Genomic DNA, 23,467 nt, shown 5'->3' on the forward strand with positions numbered 1-23,467 from the left:
CGTGTGCATGGGGATAAGCTTCTCCAATTTGTCTACCGAGGATCAGTCATAATAGCCACAATTGCACACTGCAGTACACCATCAGTGAACCGAACCATGACCGTCGCGGCGGTGGCATCCTCCAGAATGGTGTTTATAGAATTTCATTAAATTGTTACTCAAATGAAGCCATGCCCACCGACTAGGTACTTCCCATATGATGCATCATATCCGTACGAGAACAGTCGGCGAAATTTTCTCCCCACTCAGCAACACTTCGTGAGAAGCCAAAGCTAACAATGACAGAAAGCGCGTCCGCTTTTCGCTGGTACACGGTCGTTCAGACCTACTCAAAATTGAGTCGAGTCGACTCCAGGAAAAAGTTTACGAATATGAAGAAAATCTACGAAACTTTTACTCGGTCTAACAGTACGCTAATAAAGTGAGTGAAACCTTTATCGATTTTACTCATATTCGAGAAATTTTTCATGGAAAAGCCCGGAAAAGGCAACTCATTTGTGCCGAAATTGAGTGGCTCTGAATGACCCTGTACTAGGTAGATAGCAGAAGCATCCGGTGCCGTGCGGAAAATGATAAATTATGCTATGGTTGATAAATTAAGGACATTTTCTCAGACTTGGCCGCTCGCCCCCTCTTTATACCTTTTGCAAACAAAACCGACCGGAGGAGAGCGATTTAAAGTACATCCTTCATATTAAATGCTGAATTAATGATGCTGACAGCTTAAAGCCGTCTATCTCTACGGCTTTTGCTAGTTAAGTGGATGTGGAGAGTGATAATCCAAATTAGAATTGCCATTTCTCATGAGGATACTCATAAGTGGATTAAGCAATTGTTCTCAGAAGAACTTTCATTAATTACCTGGCAACAATGCACACGTCACTTCAAGACGCCTTTTTATCTTCTCGCAACCTAAGCCCAAATTCACTTTCCCGAACAGCAAGGTAAGAAAATGACTCGATAATAGATTCCTCATCGTTATCATGCACCACAAGAAGGAAAATATGGAAAGTTTTCAAATTTAGAAATTTCGATCTACCTTTTCCAACTCGTGCGTGGCATGGCACCGCCGGCGTTGTCGGTCGACGCCTTTCTCCGAGCTTTCGCCTAGACCAAAATCGACCTGAATACATCTTTATCTCGAACACCGAGTGGAGGAAATTGAAGCGGAAGCACCTCTATAAGAAGGCAATTTATTAACGGAAGTGCACTCAATTTCGGCAGTTTGGAATTTTTTTTTGCTTTCGGAAGAACGTTTGGCAATGGGGGTTATTTACGCTTGATGGTAATGGTGAACTAGAGTGAGATCAAGTTTCATCTTTCCTGTTATGCTAGGAGATGAAATTTTGATTTTTAAAGGTGAAGTTCAAGACCATAGACGGAAGATCAAGAGCATAAGGGGGTTCGTGAATGTGATTTTCATTACTCCATCGGTTTTGATAGCCACATTAATTTTTTTTACGTAGACTACGTCTTTCGGGAAGGTTGTAACAAGTACGTTTTCCATTTATTTAGTTAGTTATTTATTTATTTTTAGTTTAAGTTTTGTTTAATTGATATTTATTTCAGTTCAACTTGGATGATCACCATATACATTTTTCTAAGTGATTTAATTGCTTTCTTCATCTTTAGGTATGGGCAAAATTCAAAATTTGTTTTACAGGATTAGTCCTAGACTTAGTACACGGTCGAACACCTTGGTGGGATTGGTTCGTTTTGTTTTAAGAAGTTGAAGAGAAACTACTTAATACTACTATTTACAGCTTAAAACTAATCTACTCTACTATATACACTTAACCTACTATGTACAAATTGCTTATCAAAGCATGTTCAGAAAGATTGCATTTTTGGATAAATTTGGTTGTCATATCCTCAATTTTGGAATCTACTTTGGGAATTTCTGCCTCTTGATGGAGGTCATTCTTGTGTCGAATGGACGATCTAGGATCAACCTCAACACTCTATTTCGTGCAACCTGGATTTTGTTTCTGTGGGTCTGAGCGCACGATTCCCACACCGGGGTATCTGATTCAGATATGATCTGTTTGTAGACAGCCAGTTTGTTTTGCCTTGAGAGGCGGGATCTGCGGCAAATGAGCGGATACAAACACCTAACCAAGGCGGAGCACTTAACTATGGTTTTCTTTATGTGCGAGCGGAACAGGAGCTTCTCATCGAACAACATCCCGAGATAAGTAACATCAGCGGACCACTCGACCCTTGTACCATCCATTATTACATGATCGCTTGGGTTTTCGAGGCGTTGATTTTGATTTTCCACGTGGTGGCATAATCAGTAAAGGTGTCAAGGCATCGTTGGAGCTTGTTCGTAATTTCACGAGGCATCCTACCCTTGACGGCTATCGCGGTGTCATCTGCGAACAGGAAGAACACGCAACCGTCTCCTAGAGGAGGGATGTCCGACGTGTAGATGCTGTAAAGCAGTGGTCCCAGCAGACTCCCTTGCGGAACACCTGCTGTGATCGGAAATTGTCCCGAAAGAGAACTATTCAACGACACCCTGAACGACCTTTGCTGGAGGTAGTTACGGGTGATTTTCACAAGGTATAGTGGAAAGTTGGAGTTACAAAGCTTGTATATAAGTCCGTCGTGCCAGACATTGTCAAACGCCTTTTCGACGTCTAACAAGGCCATGGCTGTGGACTTCGATACATCTTTGTTACTTCGGATGTTATTCATCTCCCGCACTAGCTGATGATTGGTGAAATGCCCCTTTCGGAACCCGAACTGTTCCGGAAGAAGAATGTCATGTTCCTCCACAAACTTGTTCAGTCGGCTGAGGATCAATTTTTCAAACAACTTGCTCAGCGCTGAGAGCAGGCTAATCGGTCTGTAGCTTGACGGTAGTGAAGGGTCTTTCCCAGGTTTGCGGATCGGGATGATGTTTGCCACCTTCCAGATGCTTGGAAAGTAGTGCAGCTCCAAGCATCTGCTGAGGATGGCAGGCAGCAGCGAGTGCACCCTCGGGCTGAGATTTTTCAACGCTAGGTTGAATATTCCGTCAAACCCGGGAGCCTTCATGTTCTTACTGTATTTCAACGCTGAGCAAATTTGTTCCTCTGTAATCCGTTCTTCTGGAGGGACGGCACAAGGGGAGGCATCTAACGTCTGGACGCACTGCGCAACCTGGTTCTCGAGTGGACTTGGGATTGTGGAGCCAAGCAAATGCGACTGGGCAATGTGCTCCCCAATCGCATTGGCCTTCTCTTCGTTGGTGATAAGCCGTTCGTCATTGACTCTAAGTGGTGGAATAGGCTTGGGGTGAGACTTCAGCACCTTGGCAATCTTCCTGAATGATCTGGAACGGTCGTCCAGGTTCTGAACGAGCCACCCGAAACTCTCGTTCCGGATTGAGACCATTCTGGAAGCGATCTGCCGATTCAGATCGACCATTTCGTACTTACGCTGCAGATCCCCAGTCCGCTGAAACTGGCGTCTACGAACATTTCTGAGCCAAATCAAGAGTTTGGTGTGGGAATCAATTGCTTGAAACTTACCCCTCACAGGAACTCGTCGAACGCACTCTTCGTCAGCCACGGTTTGATGGAGACCCTCCAGGGCCCGGTCGATGTCCTCCACTGTGTCGAGCGGTGGGTTGTCGTCGATGTGGCGGTCAACCACGCGCCGAAACTGGACCCAGTTGACTCGATGGTAGTCCTTCCGCAGGCACGGTGCAGGGGCCACGTTGCAGCCCAGCTCGGTCAACATCGGTTGGTGGTCCGAACTCAGGTCGTTGACGGCAACCGGCTTGGCTAATCCGGTGTTTGCCAAGAACAGGTCCAGCGTCGATGGGTTGCCCGCCGGTGATGTGAAGGTTGGTTCGTCCGGAAACCAGACGGAACAGAGACCATGCTGGGAATGGTCGAATAGTAGGCGGCCGTTCTGGTTCTGCTGGTAGTTCCGCCAGGCCTCGTGCCGGGCGTACAGGTCCCCTCCGATTACGAAGCGGGCATTGGTGCGGGTTATGATGGCAAGGTCGTTCTTGAACTGCTGTGCTGTACCATTGCTAACGGTACATTGCCGGGGGCAGTAGGCGGCGATGAACCGGATGTTTCCGGTCGATGTTTCCACCTCTACGCCGACGGCCTCGATGATGGAAGTGCGGTAGTGGGGTAGGGTGCAGTACTTGATGCCTTTCTTGATGATGACCGCGACACCGCCCCCCTGGAGCTGGTGCGATCAAGCCGGACAATGCTGTGGTCGGGCAGCCAGAAGCTGTCACCGGTCTTGAGGTGGGTTTCGGTGAGAAGGCCCACGTCGATGTCGTGCTTGTGGAGGAAGTCCGCTAGCTCAATGTTTTTTGCCCCTACGGAGCGAGCGTTCCAGTTGGCCCGGAGGCTTGACCGGGTACTGCAGCGGCAGCCGACTGGGCAGCAGCCAACTGTTGGTTGAGCGGGAGCGGCGGCAACACTGGAATTGGCCGTGGTTGGACCGGTGATAACGGAGGATAGTTCTGCGCGTTGTTTTCCGCAACCTTCTTGCGACCGGGCTGGTTGTTGGACGAGTCCTTCTTCTGGATCTCGGCGTATTCGGCCCGCTTCGGACAGGCCTTACTCGTGGCCTTGTGGGCGGCACCGCAGTTGGCGCATGTGGGAGCGGCTTCCTCGATGCTGTCGCAGTCGTCGATCTTGTGGTTTTTGCCGCATTTGATGCAGCGGCTGGCCATGCGGCAGTTCCTGGTGCCGTGCCCGAACAATAGGCAGTTCGAGCACTGAGTGACGCCACGGTGGGTCGGCTTATACCGCTCCCACTTCACTACGATGTGGAACAGTGTGCGTGTCGCCTGGAGATCCTTCACGGTTGTGGAGTTCTTCTCCAGATGGACCAGATAGAGCTGGTCACGATACTTGATGGCCTTGCTGCGGGTCATCTTGTGGATTTCGACCGGCTTGAGGCCGTTCGCCTTAATCTCGTTCATTAAGGTGGTGGAGTCCATGTCGTGGAGCCCGCGCAGCACCACTTTCAGCGGCATGGTGGCCTCGACGTTGTGGGAGAAGTACTCCAGCTTCATTATGTCCAAGAGGGCCTGGACTGCGTTGTAGTGTTTTTCGGCCGGGACCATCAGTTTGTAGCCTTCCGTGCACCGTTGAATGGTGCAACGAAGGCCCTGCTTAATGTAGAAATCCAGCTGCTCCCATAGCCCGGGAGGGAAGCCCTTCACATAGAAGGGTGGCAACTTCACTTTTTTCGGCACCGTCTCAGGGGCTGCTGGAATACGAGCTGACCGATACGATTACGGTGCTGTGAACCGAGAAGTGAATTGCTGGTCTGAGTTCCTCTAGTATGTTCAATAAAAGTATTTTTCTGAAATACAAAACAGCACGTAATGTTGTCAACAACTTCAATGACAGCTGTCCAGCAGTGCTCCCATTTTATTAAATGAACAATCCAATGCCTACGATATTGCGCCGAAGGATGTGCCCAAGCTGGGCCGAATCTACTTTCGACACACTGTGCTGAATGACTTACCCCTTGGCTGATGGCTAGATTTCGGAAGTATTCGACGAGATCCTATGAAATAAATTCGTTGGTTGGGAGCTTCATACGAATAGCTTCAGAGTGTGCTTCTGCTGTAGATGGTTGGAGGAATTTATTATTTGGGTTGGTTAATGTTATTTCCGCACAACTTTTTGAAAATACAAAAAAAAACAGCTGCTGCTGGCTGGCTAGCTATGAATGGTCCGAGGTGCGATAAAGAAAATGACAGAAAGTCAAACCATGATACACACTAAAAACTAAATGAGATTATCAATAAATAGCGATAAACGCGTGTTATTATTTGCAGAAACCCACAAAAATCGAATTTATGAAGCAAATTTGATTGAAATCCGTTAAATTAAATGTAGAATGGATTACTTTCGTTCCCCTTGGCTCAAATGGTTCTAAAAGAACTATACAGAGGAAGCTTCTTAAGAAGATTATTATAGAAGTTTTAATATGTAAACGTCTGTTTGCCGGAATCCATCTTATAACTCCTTCACATGTTTGTTGACAATAAGATTCCTTTAAAATTCTGTTCAAAATTTTCATTGAACTCAATGCTCTCCTCAGAGACTATTAAAATTCTCTTATGATTTTTTCCTTCTGTTCCTCTCCTCAATTTTGTTATTATTAAAACCAGAATACGATTGCTTTGATATTTTTATCGGAGTTATCCGCAGAAAACACCCTCCATTCAAATCGACAGAATTGTCAAAAGCTGTTTGAAAACGTTTTTACAACGCGCCAAACTTTTCAGGTGAGTGTCGGCAGCCTCTTTTTCTTCGGCAATCTTTCCATTTGAACTGCGTTTTAACCAGCTATTCTACTATCGGCAACTCGAAACCATCCGTATTTTGTAAAAAAAATAACATTGATGCAAAATTGTGCACTCCGTTTTTGTGTGTGCATTTATTTTTAGCGTTTTGAAGTTGAATCGCTGAGGATCAATCTCATTACCATAGAAAAATTTCAAGAGTACAGATATCAGCTCTCACAAAACTTATAACAAAGAAACTGGAACTTCACGTTTGTTGCCGTCTAGTACACAAGGAGTTTCAATTTCATGAGTGATGTCACAACCGTCCAAGAATTGTGTCCTAGAAATCTCGAAGTGATAGGGAATATCATTGTTGGACGCTTCAATGAATCACTTGAAGAAAGCCTTACTCATATCTGATTGTAATTTAGGAACCAAATTAAATAGAATATGTGTTCGCATTTTTATGGGGTCCTGAAATTAACCAAGTTTTACTAAGTAGGAAATCCAAAATATGTACATAGGACCGAAATCATAGGTTACTTCTACTGTATTTTAAATCAATATCACAACCCCACCAAATTTTTAATATAATTTTATAATTTTATGGCTATTAATAATTAAAGTTTCTAGAACAAGTTCTGTTGTAAAGAGAAGCTTTAAACTCAATTTGTTGACATATGTCAGATAGGACCTTTTGAAAGGTTTGTCTAGATTTGTCCATGAAAACTGTGATTGAGATTTGAATTTTTGTTATTTTCTCACGGCTGAAAGACTCGATAATAAAGAAAACTAACTAACATAATGCTGCCAGCAACAAGCTCTGAGTTAGATGGAATGATTGGAGTCATAGGTTTCAGATATTTAATAGAAACGATTTATTTTTATTTTTGAGATTATTAGTCGTCAACTAGTTTATCTCAATTTTAGTATATGATTTAGTAGCGGTCCCTTTTTTAGGAAATAAATCCTTGGTTGCTCCTCCTTCTTTTTCGCCATCAAGACATCGCATTATATTTTGATGAATTCCAATTATATTATCATAATTTAAACGCTAGAAGAGAACAGAGCGAATGCGTTCAAATTCATTGATGGACCAATATAAATACTTCCTACTTACACGATTTCAGCATCACAGAATCATTTACTTCCATTGTTCACCTGTCCACTTGGCTTAGCGCTTTCCGTAAACAAAAAGAAAAAAAAGCATTCCCATTATGTATGGTATCGCTATTCTTCCCCTCCGAACGCCCTGGAGGTTTGAGGTGTGAAGCGGTAACAGCATTACTCTCTTAAAAAATCATCCTGCAGCATTCCGATGGCGGCTAAAATCTGAAACCCACTCCCCCAAAAAAAAAGAGCTTTCCTTTTTTCCACTGCCCACCGTGCTAGGTTCTACATCAACGCCAGATTAATGCAATTATTTTTCCCCCAAGCCGGTTGCCCCAAAATACCCATTAGCATTCCAAGTGCTGTTGAACATAAATTTCCACCATCCGACCAACGTTTTCACGAGCCAGCTCACCAGCATGAAAGGCAATTTTTCGCCTGTTCCTACCCATCCGAAGAATCACAGACTGAGCGACCGACCGACCGACCCGACGATGGACGGCGTATGGATGGCCACTTGAAACGGAGCAGGTGAAAAAGCGCTCAAACAGCAGAAAAGCCAAACTAATTAATGGCCCTTCTCAAGACGCTCAAGCCCAACCGACATCGAAATATGCTTTCCGCGAATAAGATAAAGCACCACACCGGTGATGGGCGGCGGGTGACAGTTGTTGGACCAAAGTTTTACGCCTGGCGTTGCGTAACAGGCGGGAAATTTACCGGGGCAGGTTGGTACTAGATAAATACTCACCGACAACCGTCAGGACGTTGGTGGCCACGCCGGTGTAGAACGTCGGTGCTTCTGCCGTCACTTCGCAGGTAAAGTTACCGGACAGGTTGAAGCCCACGTTCCGCAGGGTGACGTGCGATGCGTTCGAAACTGTCATCTGTGAAATAGAGAATTGGCAGAGATGAATAACGGAGAATGATTGAAGGATGGGAGGTAAATTGTTTCGGATATTTACTGTTGAACTGACAGTGAAGAGCAGGAAGGTTTTTAATATTTAAGACATATAAGACATATTTGGGTGCTACGGAAAGATATTTTTATCAACGATGGCAGCACGGAAATAATTCAGTCACCGCCATCGGTTAAGTTAATCAAGGAAAGGGTAGGAACGTGATTGCGTGATACTCGATGTGTTGGAAACCGAGAAATCCTCTGCACTTCCACGAGCAATCACTGGTATGTTGGATAAAAGGGTTGGGTATGCAGCAGGGTTTCGTTTTGGCAAACGGTACGCTAAATTAAAGTGATGTGTTCAGGTCAAGAAAGAAAGTTACTATAATGTTTTTCTCAGGAAGTAAAAACGACCGCTCTAAGACCACCGAGCCCTTCACATCTCGCAATTAATGATTGAGGTGTTGTGGACACCAACACCGACGACAACGACAAGTTTCACAAAACACATGATGGGCAGATAATGGAATTGATCCCACGATTTTCTGCTCAGTTGGAAAAAAGGCTGTTCAAGGCAGTTGAGTCCCTCATATCGCTACATAGGAATTATGATCGTGTTGAAACTATATCCATTCCATTCCAACGATGCACAGTGAACCCCAAGTAGCATTTCTTGTTTTATTGCACTCTATTAGTGGTTTTTGAGATCAATTTTATAAAACCGTCAATAAAATTAATAGCTCCAGCACAACATTTTGATAACCGCTATAAATTCGTCTTACATTTAGTGGACCACTCTTGATAAGGTTTATATAGCATGTTTGAGAATCACAATAAATCTGTCTTAAAACCTTTTGTCATAAAGCCTCCGGACAGATGCAGGTAGTTCCTGAAGCAGCCATGACCAGACAGGAACTGCGTCAAGTGGAAGTTGACTTCTCCATGTCCAGGTCGAAAGAATCGGTATTAGCCTGTGTGCCCATCTAACGTTCTCTGCTGCATCCCACTCCTGCTGCCACTTAGCCATCGACACCGTTCTCACCATTTTTCGTACTCCTCTGGTTTCTCTCGTCATATAGCACTAAATAGTAGTCCTCCGCCAAGGTGATGCCGATTGGGATCATACCGGCGATAACGCATACTGCCTCCATTGAAATGGTTTTGTACGCACTCACGACTGACATGGCCATGAGTCGGAACGTACTGCTCAATTTCCTTTGGTTCTGCTTCGTTTTCAGCGCTTCAATCCAGGTAGGAACTCCGAACCCTAGACACACTAGCCAGAAGACGCCTCTTGCTGCTGCTTACCAATCGTATCTATAGCCTCGGCCGCCAGCATTTCCACTCCTTCCAGCGTCTCACCGGTTACCGTCAAGACGAAATCGTCCGCAAAGTCAATGATTTCAACTCCTTTGGGTAGCTTGAGCGTCAGCACGCCATTGTACATTTCGTTCCACAGCGTGGGACCTAGAATGGAGCCTTGTGAAACTCCCGACGTGATTCTAAGCGATTTCTGCCCCGTATCTGTCACGTAGACCAGGACCCGGTTCTGGAAGTAACTACTTAGAATCCTGCAGACGTAGTCTGGAACCCTCATTCTATGCAGCGCCTTGGCGATGGTCTCCCAGCTGGTGCTATTGAATACATTCTTCACATCAATCGTAATCACGGTGCAGTATCGATTTCCTCTCCGCTTGGAAACTTTCTCGGTTCTGTCAATCACTGCCCAAATTACATCCCCCGTCGATCTCCCTCTAAGGAATCCGAACTGCCTCTCCGACAATCCGTGTTCACTTTCGGTGCACTTCGTCAGCCTGTTCAGGATGATGCTCTCCAAGAGCTTTCCGACAGTATCCAGCAAGCATATTGGCCTATACGACGCAGGATCCCCCAGTGGTTTTCCGGGCTTCGGCAACAGTACAAGCTTTTGTACCTTCCACCGTCGTCCAGACATTTCTGCAGCACCATCCTGAATATGTCCGGGAACGTCTGGATCGCCGCCTTCAACATCACGTTGGGAATTCCATCCGGGCCGGGAGCTTTATTCGCCTTCAACCCTTTTGCTGCTGCAGTTGTCTTAGGCCCAGGACGCTGCTGTCTACCCTTAGAGCTTCGATGAAGAGATCCTTATTGAATGCCTTCGTCTTCCACTTCCGCTCGCTTACTTTCGTCCTCCGCATTTCCACCGGTGTCCGTTCGCCGATACTGTACCGGATCGCCTGATGATCACTATGGGTGTCCTCTTTGCACACTCTCCAGTTCATATTTGACATTAGCGACGTACTGCAGAAAGTGACGTCGATAATGGATTCTTTGCGGTAGGTGCTGATGGTTCCTAAGTTGGCCAGACTGACGTTCAACTTTGCCAGAGCTTCCAGCAGGTTATACCCTCTTGCGTTGGTACACCTGATCCCCCAATCTGTCTGTCTGTCCTGTCTGTCCTGTCTGTCTGCCCTGTCTGTCTGTCCTGTCTGTCTGTCCTGTCTGTCTGTCCTGTCTGTCTGTCCTGTCTGTCTGTCCTGTCTGTCTGTCCTGTCTGTCTGTCCTGTCTGTCTGTCCTGCCTGTCTGTCCTGTCTGTCTGTCCTGTCTGTCTGTCCTGTCTGTCTGTCCTGTCTGTCTGTCCTGTCTGTCTGTCCTGTCTGTCTGTCCTGCCTGTCTGTCCTGTCTGTCTGTCCTGTCTGTCTGTCCTGTCTGTCTGTCCTGTCTGTCTGTCCTGTCTGTCTGTCCTGTCTGTCTGTCCTGTCTGTCTGTCCTGTCTGTCTGTCCTGTCTGTCTGTCCTGTCTGTCTGTCCTGTCTGTCTGTCCTGTCTGTCTGTCCTGTCTGTCTGTCCTGTCTGTCTGTCCTGTCTGTCTGTCCTGTCTGTCTGTCCTGTCTGTCTGTCCTGTCTGTCTGTCCTGTCTGTCTGTCCTGTCTGTCTGTCCTGTCTGTCTGTCAGTCTGACCCTTATAGATTTGGAAACTACTGAACCGATCGGCGTGAAAATTGGTATGCAGGGGTTTTTGGGGCAGGTAAAGATTCTTATGATGGTTCGAGACCCCTCCTCCTCATTAAAGAGGGGCTCCCATACAAATTAAACAGAAATTTCTGCATAACTCGAGAACTAATCAAGCAAATGGAACCAAATTTGGCATGTGGAGGTCATAGGGGGTAGCCTCTTAGATAAGAAGAGAGAGGGGCTACGTACGACATATCATGCCTTTTTTTTAATTGGCGCATAGACGCTAATATTGAATCCCGAGCAAGGCCGATCACACTCAGCTAGTTCTGAATAAATCCTAATAAGAGTTTCAAGGGAATTGCAAAGGTGGTCTGAGATGCATTTCTTAGTATGAGAAATTTAAGAAGAACTCAGTGGAGATTGCTGAACTTCAAGACATTTCTGATGGATTGCATGGGAATCCTATGAAAATTTTAAGTGTATTTGCAAACAAAGTAAGGAAACTATAGCGAATTCTTTAGATAATCATTAAAAATTCCAAAAGAATCTTAAGATGAATTCCGACTATTGGAGTGTTATATGCACAGAATTTTTAGGCTGTTATAAAGAAGTTGAAAACTTCCAATCGAACTTGATAGATTTGATGCCATTGATAAAAGACGAGTTAACATATTTGCTCACTTCTCTGTGCCGTGGTTTTATCAGTACAGTGTTTTGAAATCATTTTTTTCCCCAATTGTTAACCATCTTCGTACGATGACATCAGATATGCCACATCTGGAAATACTTCGGATGGCCAATATTTTAACAAAACATATTATGCCAGTGACTTCTTGACGCAACCCCGATATCCATGCAGTCTTATCAGTTCAACCTGGACTGGTCAAATATAATTTGGGTCGTATTAGCTCAACATCGATAAAGCTTCCAAAGCGATCCAATGATGATCCCAGTTGGTGGTTGAGTAAGATTAGTGGATAAATGAAATTACTTTTTGAATGCATACCGTTATCTCTCCAGGTAATCCCGATATCTGCATTGAGGCAGGCCAAGCTGTTATCAGCATAAGTTTATCTTTTGAATATAAACTGCATTGATAACAGCAAATCAAACCGCCGTCGCTCATCCACCTACAGTCCATTGTTTGCTTTCAAATTTGCTGGGTGACTACCATCGGAGCTATGTTACGTTTCCTCATACAGCTCGTAAGTTTCACTTACCTAGGCTCGAACTTTCGTTGTCTGGCTGTCCCGATAACGCTCGAACTGACCCCAGCCCCTACGCCATATCCTACGCACCCAATGGACGATCCAGAATGGGAGCCACCTCAAGGACCCCAGCAAGAGTTGGATCAGCAGTTTTGGATCAACAGCGGTCAGCAGCTACTGCAGGAACAGCTCTCCAAAAATCGTCTAAATCGTAACCTTGCCAAGAACGTTATCATCTTCATCGCCGATGGAATGTCCATCACAACACAATCAGCTGCACGGATGTACATGGGTGGCGAACACCTCGCCCTATCCTTCGAGATGTTTCCGCACACAGGGTTGGCCAAAACGTACTGCATCAACTATCAGGTGTCGGATTCGGGGTGCACGGCCGCGGCGATTCTAACCGGAGTGAAGAACAACTACGGAACGATCGCCGTCAGCGGGAACGTACCGTTGATGAATTGTGAGCGTAGTTTGGTGGAAGAGAACCGATTGAACTCGATTCTCAAATATGCCCAGCAGGATGGACGTGCGACGGGGATTGTAACCAATACTAGGATAACGCATGCAACACCAGCGGTTTCCTATGCCGTATCTGGGGCACGCTACTGGGAGGACGACGAGGATGTGCCTCCTGGTTGTACGGATATTGCCTTGCAACTGATTCACGGGGATATTGGGCGGAACTTGACCGTGGCCATGGGAGGCGGCTCACGGCATTTCTATCCAGCTGGTGCTTCCATCGAAGGACATGGGACGGTTGGAAGAAGACGGGATGGTCGGTTTTTGGTGAATGAGTGGATCCATGCTGTTGACCAGAGAGGGGAAAGGGGAGCTTTCGCACGGAACCGACAAGAGCTGGCTAGCGTTGACGTGCGGGTGGTTGACCGTCTGCTGGGACTTTTCGCTGGAAATCACATGAGCTACCGAATGGAGAACGCAGTTGATGAACCAACGCTGGAGGAGATGACTGCCAAAGCAGTGGACATGCTTTCCAGGAACGAACGAGGATACGTGTTGATTGTGGAAGGTGAGTGAGTGATCATTTGCTATACACTTCTTGCTTTTGATGTGTGACAAATAATCCGAAAAGGTGACGAGTTTATAACCCTTCCAATCGAAAAACAATTCCCCTCCTCACGAACTAAATCAATGCTCGACAGAGCTCAAGAACAAATCAATTTTCTGTGAAATTCTGCCCGGTGAGCGTCCTTTGATGGCTATTTTTCATCTGTATGAAAAATTGATTCCCCTCTGCTGGGTAAGGAGCAAAAGTATAACCGGTTGGCGACGTCGAAGTCGTATGCTGGGGTATGCTTCATTGGTCTCGGACTGGCAGTCGGGTCCGCTTTGGTCCGGAAACAGGAAGAGAAGAATGCACAAGCACATACACAATACAGCCGGCAGCAAGCTTTGGCAGCTGAGTTCGATCGGAAATGGATTTTATTGCACTGCTGGGATGAACGTTTGCCATCGGTGCTTGAAGATGGGGAGTTTCAATTTGAAAGGTTTTAATATTTTTTTGTATTGAAAATATCGAGATAGACAAATTGTTCAGAATCTCTCGATGGAAAATTTCACCTCTTTCGAATGGTGATGATTTCTGGAATGCAGATTTTGGGAAATATTATTCTAACAAACACACCGTGGTTACACTATTAAACAAAACATTTTCCTTTTATGTTAGAACCAGCTCTCCAGGAAATATAAGTAAAGATTAATGGAACGATTTTTTAAAAGCGTTATCACTCATTACCAAAATCAATCGATTTAAAAACACACCATTCCATCCGATAGCACCGTATCCCACCCTGCTTCAATCGTTCACCAATCTCTCCCATTCACTCAGAATACCTATCCATCCTATGCCAATCCACTCCCACCCTTCACCTTGTTACCAGCCAACGACGGTGTCGACCTTCCAAGAAATGGATCTAAAAAAATCCGGAGGAAGTCACACAGCATCAATCACTTCAAGGACGGTACGGGTGAACCCTCGGCTTGTTTGAAGCACCAAGAACGGAGAGGGGGAAAAACTTCCACCCAAGAAAGTGGAACGATTGAAAGAATAGCAAGTGAAAGAGTTTTTAACAACTATATAAATCGTTCTGGGATCGAGAGCACCGCAGAAAAAAACCCAAACTCCCCCGGATTGGAAACCTGACCTCCATTTCTCCCCTGCTCCATCAACTGGAATTCCGTTGGACTACATTTTAAAAAATTGGGAAGAGAAATGGTTCGCAAAATTTGTTGAGGATGAAGCGATGGGTTTGTGGGTTTCGTCTGTTTTGCTTTGGGTTTTCGTAGCGGAAATTTATGGAAGTTGAAGTCGAGCGATTTCGGATTGATTGGAACATTTAAGCGATTTTCCTTTTCGTTCCAGGAGGCCGAATCGACCACGCCCATCACGATAACCTAGCCCGGCTCGCTCTGGATGAGACGGTTGAGTTGCATCGGGCAGTGCAATATGCAGCTCGCCATACCAGCGAACAGGACACCTTGATCGTAGTCACGGCAGACCACTCCCATACCCTCACCATGGGCGGATATCCAGTTCGCGGGAACAACATCCTGGCGACCGGGGACTTTTCCCGCCTAGATCGGATGCCTTTCTTCACGCTAACCTATGCCAATGGGCCGAGCTACTTTGACCACTTCTCACCAACGGGCGGCCGCAAGAATCCCCTCTTCATGGACTCCCAAAGCCCTGCATTCACCTTCCCGGCGGCGGTTCCCTACGAAGACGAAACCCACGGCGGTGATGACGTTGCCGTTTTTGCACGCGGTCCCTACTCTCATCTGTTCAGTGGGCTGTACGAACAACATCTGATAGCACATCTGGTTTGGTACGCTTCCTGTCTGGGGCCGGAAGAGATGCATCACTCGCAAGTCTGCTCGGATCGGATGACGGGTGGAAAAGCTGGCATAATCGGAATTCGCTGGATTCCGATGGCTTGTCTTGTGGCAATTTCTCTATCCGAACAACTGGCATTTTAATCAGGTTAATAAAAATTCCTTCACTTCACAACACCGTTTTCACCACGGTCCATCAATCTTCGTGGTTTGACACGGTAGCACCTGTAGCATGTTTACTTTTACGCCCTTTGTGAAAAAAATCCCGCACATGCCAGGAAAAATTGTAATTCATTTCAGTCCTTTCCGTGCTACAAGAAGGGAGTGGGAGCCATCTGATTTATCAACCGCAAATTGAAAAATTGTTCTATCCTGAGACATACTGCTGTATTGCTCCGATGTGGTCACTTTGCAACAACGTTCGACACAATTCAAGCCGAACGATGGATTAAAGGTTGAACACGAAAAAATCCGGTCACGAACATCTTTAAAATTGCGTTTTGTTTTTCATAGTTCAATGTAACAGCTATACATTATTTACTAGGTATTATGCTTATTGTAAGACCATTGTTTTGGTCTTCCTTCTTACCAGAGGCCATTGCTCGAACCTTTCTAGTATCCTACTGCGATGTTGTCACGATACCTTGTCCATTTAGTGCGATTATGCAGGTCCAATGGATACAGAGTAGTTCATTTTTAGTTCTGAGTGATGGATGTGATGGATGAGTGGTTACCGCCGCTGAAGTGGAATCTTGGTCGAGTCACTGAAGTATTCCAAGACTCTGACGGCAACAATAGCAGTAATAGCAGTGAGCACAAGCAATGAGGTCCTCCGAAGAACCATCTCGATGATTTGGATGCTTCCAATTTGGGATAACGCAACATTTACCAACGAGGAGCACTAGTACTTCTCCATCGGTATGGCCTCCACGAACCAATTAAGTTTTGTATTATATCAGTATTACAAAAAGTTTATAGAAGTTTCATACTTCATAGCCGCTGTTCTACCCCGGTACCGGGCCCCTGGGACGTCCAACCACACGGAGCCAACTTTCGAACTTTAGTCCAAGCCCTTGTTCACTTGAGTTCCATTTCCGAGGTACAAGCATGCATTGGCGAAGGTTGATGTGTAATCGTCCAGTCACGAAGTCGTGTAAAGTCCCCTAACCAAGCAATCATTGGAGTAGCCAGTTTATCTCTTGGTCATCTGCTTATCTTGAATGAAAATAATCACTTCCATTTCGTCGAGGTCAATCCTGACAGCATCCCGTGGTCCATTAACCTGCAGTATCCAGAACGGAGTTTGGCTAACTCTACGACTATCAGTGCAGCAAAAAGATCAGTCCTTGAAGCGGTAAGAGCTCACCGCTACCGTCAGGATCCAATCTCGTGAGTCATTAAGAGCGATCAGTAACATACTGAATTATGGCATTATCGTCGTCGCTGGGAGCGGTCGCTCAGGCCACGAGGGCCTCCGCTCCAGGCAAGTTAATTTTTGATTCACAAATTCAAGTCGAAAAGCACTCTATTTTTTCTAGAGACGAATGATGCCCATCCACACCGTCATCGAGGACAACCGCAGGGCAACCAGGAAGATCTCCTACCGTTGATTGATGTCCAAGAAATCGATTGAATCCCAAAGGCACATTACCAACGCACCGACATGTAATCCGTACCTACCAAGCCGACGTACCGAAGACGTACCGAAGAACAGCAGGAAGAACTAGGATCGGTTCGAGTCCAGCTAATGGTATCGAAGTCAAGAGTAGCACCACTGGAGGATTTGAAGCAGAAGAAACGCAAGCAGTCTACGGGGCGTCTAGAACTCTCGTCCGCTTTGTTACTCAGCCATCTATACGAAAACGTGCGTCGTAGCACTCAACTGGCAGGTTCCTCGTATTTCTGGACGGACCCCAACATCGTAAAACTTTGGATTGCTGTTGTTGCAAATATAAATATAAATCCCAGTATACGTTCTCTCAAGAGGTACCACACAGCTTGAATACCAGAACAGTTGGTTCAGAGGTCCCATCTGGCAACACCAAGATAGAAGCGACTGGCCCGAGAATGCTGAAGTAGCTATTGATCAGCTTGATCCAACAGTTCTTATGGAACGTAGCTGCGTTGCCATGGCGATACAAGCTTCATCACCTAGCGAAATCTTCTCGCTCCGCTCGACGCTCTTCAGCCCAGATCTGAACAAAACGACGTCGTCACGAGGGCCAACGGCTCATCCGACAGCCGAAAGAAACTAAAACGAACAAAATATGGCTAAATTTCGTGGCACAATTTGGCTTCTCTGAGCAACACTAGAAGTGCGTCGGCAGCAGGCGAGCTGTCTTCGAGAAAGTCCCGGATACTGGATGTAATCCCGTAGGTCTCCCTGATGTTCTCGAAGACGCCGAGAGCGTGTTCAACGGTCGCCGGAACCCTGCATATCACGCAGCTCTTCCGGAAGGATCCACCGTCGAAATTGCAGTACAGTCGGCTATGTCCAGTCCTGAGCCTCGATAGGACCCTTTGATTCGGCAGATTCCGGAGGTCGGTCCATGCCTCCGTGCTCCCTTTAATCTTCCGGATGAAAGGTCCTCTGGTGCTAAGCAATGCGTCACTCCACGCTTTTCGAACGGATGACTTTACCCATCGTTTGATGTCCTGCAGCAGAACTTGATCCGTGAACCTGGGGCCGGATGGTCCAGATCCAGCGAGATGGTCCGCTGCCATGTTGCCGGGTATTCTACAGTGGCCCGGGACCCAAGTGAAGACGGTGCTACTAGGGGCATACTTCACGGTAGCCTTAATCCACGGGTGCATTCGCTCCACAGCTGTGGAGCGAAGCTCTTGAATGGCGCTGAAAGAATCCGTCAGGATCAGTACTGGCTGGTTTGCTGGTGCCGTGGTCGCCAGGAAAAGTAAAAAAAGACGGAGCACTGTGGCGGTAGGCTGCTGTTTGCTAATATGCCATCTCCTGAAACTTCCATAGAGACGCCCAAACTGGACCGGGAACCATCCGTGTACCGGTGCGTGTATTCTTCGTAGTCGGAACCGAGAATTTCGGCTACAAACCGGCGCAGGCCATGGAGTTGTCTCCTGCTTTGAAGCGGTTTTTGATTCGGCTATCAACTTTAAGGTCGGGAGAGAGCCAACTCTTCTCTCCGTGCCAATAGATCCTAGCCACCGGGGGGAGGTCAACGTTAACGACCGTTCGCAGAATTCTATTCCCCTCATCGTCATAAGCCGGAATCGGAAAGAGAGAATTCCTGCTTCCACGCAGGCTGAATCAGCTGGGGTGGAAGACAGGAGGCCTGAAATGCTACGGATGCATTTATTGAAGGTCGGGGTGAGGATTTCGACGTGTTTGTCTGAGGCCATGCATGTTAGTTCGGTTCCATATAGCAGCTGGCTATCGATAATCGCCTGCGCGACGTGGAAACGAATAGCCCGATTGTTGGATCGGTGGGGTCTCGAAATAGTTTTTATCAGATTGATCCGGTTTTTGCAGCCCCCCTTAACTTGGTGGAAATACGGCTCGAAGGAAAGTGAGCAATCGATAAGCACTCCCAGGAACCGAACGGCGTTCTTGATGGGGATGGCTTGATCGCCAATTTTGATAACTGTCCCGGTGTTTCTGTGCCGCGACGGATAGACATGGCATCTCACGCTCTTCCTGACAGATAGCTGGAATCCTGCTGCTCCGGCCCATTTTGAAACGGCTGAAACCGCAGCTTGCGCTAACTTCTTCGTCCGCACTGTGGTGGGCCCTGTGAACACGATGAGAACATCGTCAGCATATACAAAGATGTGTATATTTTTGGGCAGCTGGCCGAAAACTCAGGAAGAGTATGACAGCGATCACTGATCCCTGGGGGACCCCCGTTTCTTCCCGAAAGCAGCTGGATTTCTAGCAGCACTGAAACGCTTCACCGCTCGTCGAGGGCGTCCAGCGTTGATGATGTGCGACAACGCCAATAATTTTGTAGGAGCCAGTGCTGCGTGCTGTCAACAAAGTCAATTGATGTTAAATATTGACACTGATATTCGTAGTAAGCACGATATTTGGTGGTACGGCGTTGAAAATCTTACTTTTATCTCAATAAATCAAATTGTTTGTATAACCTCTGCATTGTTTAAATATTACTGATGACTTTTCTTATGATCGGTACTCGATTAGGTGGCGTATATAAGAAACAGTTGCGGTTGAACTTTTGATATCAGTGGTCTCTTTACGATGTCAATGTCAGTTGCGCACTGACATTGAGGCGAATGATATTGATATTCTAACTGTGTGAGAAGATACTGACATCAGGTGGCTACTGAAATTCAGCATTTCGTAGGTATAGATATTGATATTGCACTGATAGGAGCTAATCGAGAACTACTGGAGTTGCTGATGCTGTTCGAACGTCAGAAGTTCCAGAACGCAGTAGCCAGTAACGCCACATCGAAGAGAATCGAGTTAAAGTTCATCCCGAAAAGATCACCAAACCTCTCAGGTTTATGGGAAGCTGCCGTAAAATGCTTCAAGAACGCCGCCAAGAAAGCCATCGGAACAATGACTCCACTCTACGACGAGAAGCAGACAGTACTCGTACAGATCGAAGCGGTTTTGAAGTCCTAACCCCTCACTCCAGTTAGCAACGATCCTGAAGACTACGAAGCGCTCACACCAGGCCAATTTCTAGTGCAACGGACGCTGACAGCAATCGCTGAACCGAACCTGGAGCATCTTTCTGCTATTCAGATTTCAGTCTGGCAAAGATTGCGAGGATGGTTTATTTACAGCAAACTGTGTGCTACTATAGATTATCAGTTCTGCTGAATACGGGAGAGCGAATAGACTTCTCTGACGTTTGTGAAATGCACAAGTATTAGCGTAGAACTCGGGGCAAATTATAAGTATTAGTGCAAGAAAACCTTTGAATTTGCCCAAAGTTCTGCACTAATTCTTGTGCACTTCACAAAAGTCAGAGAAGTCTATAGTGAGTGAGTGATCGTGTATTAGGATGGCTCTAGCATCATGTATAGAAAAAAAATAATTTTAACGGTAGGCACGATCACAAACACTCGTTATTATAAAATGTATAATGCTAGGGGTATTCAACTCTGCACACATTCATTTGTGCCGAGTAATTGAGTTGTACCGAAAGCTGTGCGAAGCACTGTGCCGAATGTGCCTCTCAAGGTCAATCAAGGTATGCCTATAAAGATGTCAATATTCCATGAGTTTGGCAACCCTCAAAGTTATGACTTTTATGATTGTGTTTACATTCTCAATATCTCTGATGGATGGATGGGAAGCATTCAGCTTCATTCTCCCTACAGCGTTAGCGGGTCAAGAGGTGGAAGAGGAACTGGAAACCATCAAACCAATATTACGTTTAAGCAAATTCCACAAGATTCTGGCACTATGTCCTTTGTAATTGTTTATTCCTCCCCGACCAAAGTAAACCCAGAGCTGGAACGAGCGATAGTGCAATCCCGCGCTAGGAGCCACATTGTCGAACCATTTTTAAATCATCTGATCGTCTCAGAAGTGCGTGTCCTCAAAGATATAACCCAAGCCTATCGTACTGCTAATTATGATGCCTTCTACCACCTCCTAATTACACACCACCAAGCCTACCAAGCTACGATCTGATGCAGTTGAGGTACCTTCCGCAATGTACCACCGATTAAAACTATCAAACATCTCCCCCTGAACATCTGCCATGCTTCGAAAAAAGGATTCTCGGCCACCGCAAACTTCAGCGGAAGCGCTTTATCCGGCGCCTGTAGGTCTTTATAGAATTCGAACAGATTCCGCCCAATCCACTCAGCTCGACACAGATGACAGACGTGGGCTAATCTTGATTCAAGAACTTATAGCATTCTATGGTCATCTCTATAAAGTCCTGCGGTCATGCCACCGAAGTCCATGCCAATTAAGTCTAATGACTGACAAGAATATCCGAGGAAAAACACAGGAGAAAATGTGAAAATTTCCGTCCCGAAAATACTCGGCAAGACCGGGATTCAAATCTGGCCACCCCCTATGATATGCTTGTTTTCTTCTTTATTGTCCATTCTGCATAATAAAATTGTTAATGTACCTCAACTATCGCAGAGGATCTCTGATCCTTCGTTGTACACTTCATATAAAATGCTAAGTTCAAAAATAAGAACTGTACAGGGTGAGAGGTAATTCCCGTCAGTGTTTTTAAGCAATTGTAGTATCAAATGGGTTAATCACATACATGTCTGCATATTTTACTTTTAGAGTGTGTTCAAATTGTCAACACGGCATGCAAGTTTGTTTTGAATTTTCATTCGTTTGATACTCGTGATAATCATGGCCGCGAAAAGGAAACTCGTGATAAGCCTGTTCTTGAAGCATCATAGACCGTGTTCTATTTTGAAGACGCTAAAACCGCTCGGAATAAACGAAACATTCATCTTGCGCACTAATAAACGGTACAAGGAAACCGGTTCGTGGAAAATCCATCCCAGACCAGGCCGAAAACACAGTGTCAGGACTCCGGAAGTTATCAAACGAGTGAGAGAGCTAATTCGGCGGAATCCTTGTAAGTCTGGGCGTAAGATGGCCAAAGAACTCGGAATGTCGCAGCCAACGATCAGGAGTATTTTAAAAGATGATCTTGGATTGAATGATTACAGTGGGTGCATGGTTTGACCGGAAAGCAAAAGATAGCTAGAGTGGAAAGATGTTGGAAACTGCTCAAACGGCACGGTGATTGCGAAATTCTGTTACCAGAAAATGTTCCTGTTACAGGATCACCACAACCAGCAAAATGATCGGGTATAAGCAGCATATCTAGCTGACAAACTAGCTGTTCAAAGGTTCCAGAATGTTTCCAGGGTGATGGTTTGGGGATGTTGCTCCAAAACATTGAAAGTTCCATTGCTGTTCATTGAATCTGGTGTTAAAATCAACAGTAAATATTACATCGATAATGTTTTGAAGAACCACTTGCTTCCCTTCGTGCATAAACATTCTAAGAATGCACCATACTGCTCAACAACAAGACTCTGCCCATCAGGCAAAAGTTACACAGGCTTGGTGTGAGGCCAATTTCCCGGATTTCATTTCGTCGAAAGAGTGACCTGCTTCCTCACCCGATTTGAATTCTCTTGACTTCTTTGCATGAGGCTTCATATTAGGCGAACCAGGGAATACCAAGGGACTAAACGTGGAAACTTTTAAGCAACGTTTGGTGAAAATATGGGACGAATTCCTCAAGATATCGTGCGGCACGGCTGTAACGATTTTAAAAAACGGATGTGGCTCGTTATTAAAGAAAAGGGAGAAAGATTTGAATTGGACTAAGTTAAGACAAATGTTCAATATACACGAAACAGGAAATACACAGAAAATTAAATTTCACATTATCTTCTCATTTTTATGACCATATACTTTACTGAAATACCTTTCACCCTGTATTCTGGAATAACGAATCCAATGGGTGACTTTTGGATAAACCATGTGGACGAGATGGGGGAAGAACTGATAGCATCGCTGACAAGGGCGTGCGATACAACCATGCCTAGGAGAGCCTATCCCAGGCATGGCCATAGACCGATTGCCATCCTCAGGGCGTCTTGCCTCCATGCGAGAAGGAGTATGCAACGAGCTCGTACGGCCGAATCTCGAGAGGAACGCCGCGTCGCTCTTCGAGTGGCTAAGGAGAAAGAGATCGACAGACGCACGTACGTGCTTTGACGGGTACACGACGTTCGGCATACGGTCGGTAGGCATACGGACGTTAGGCATACGGACGTTAGGCATATGGACGTTAGGCATAATGTACGATAGGCATAATGGACGTTGGGCATAAAGGACGTTAGGCATAATGGACGTTAGGCATAATGGACGTTAGGCATAATCTACCCAATGTATTCCAGAAGGATGATAATGGGGACCGTCTATTGATTGCTGACTTCGGTGACAATAATGAAAGAGCCCTAATTTTTGGAACTCATGAAAATTTGCGACGTCTTGGACAGGCAAAGTATTGGGTTACAGATGGTACGTTTGCCACAGTTCCTTGTTTGTTTCGGCAACTCGTCATTGTTCATGGAAGTATCGCTCACATCACATCATCAGCAGACGGTTCCGCTAGTTTTCATTCTGATGACAACAAAAACAGAATCGTTGTATCGAAAAGTATGGCAGGAAATCCTGGCAGCAGCAGGTAT

The 23,467-nt window shown here is 45.8% G+C and overlaps 2 protein-coding genes across 2 annotated transcripts in view; one reads left to right on the forward strand and one right to left on the reverse strand.

Annotated features, from left to right (window-relative positions):
- Positions 1-23,467, reverse strand: part of LOC135706744 (uncharacterized) — a 282,223-nt gene that overhangs the window by 42,456 nt on the left and 216,300 nt on the right. Inside the window, exon 4 of the mRNA XM_065228398.1 lies at positions 8,121-8,256. Coding sequence (XP_065084470.1) covers positions 8,121-8,256 — 136 coding nt within the window. The remainder of the gene's footprint in view (positions 1-8,120; positions 8,257-23,467) is intronic.
- On the forward strand, positions 12,368-15,449 carry LOC135706766 (alkaline phosphatase-like). The gene is made up of 2 exons (XM_065228422.1): positions 12,368-13,451; positions 14,805-15,449. The coding sequence occupies exons 1-2, from the start codon at positions 12,392-12,394 to the stop codon at positions 15,416-15,418; spliced, it is 1,674 nt and encodes a 557-aa protein (XP_065084494.1). The 5' UTR covers positions 12,368-12,391; the 3' UTR covers positions 15,419-15,449.

The sequence above is a fragment of the Ochlerotatus camptorhynchus genome, unplaced genomic scaffold (genome assembly GCF_037179485.1).
Source record: "Ochlerotatus camptorhynchus isolate MF236.1 unplaced genomic scaffold, CSIRO-AGI_Acam_v1.1 ptg000290l, whole genome shotgun sequence".
NCBI lineage: Eukaryota > Metazoa > Arthropoda > Insecta > Diptera > Culicidae > Ochlerotatus > Ochlerotatus camptorhynchus.

Coding starts and splice junctions, on each gene's coding strand:
- LOC135706766 (XM_065228422.1), top strand. CDS start 12,392: ATGTTACGTTTCCTCATACAGCTCGTAAGTTTCACTTACCTAGGCTCG. Junction 13,452..14,804: donor ATACGTGTTGATTGTGGAAG/GTGAGTGAGTGA, acceptor TTTTCGTTCCAG/GAGGCCGAATCGACCACGCC.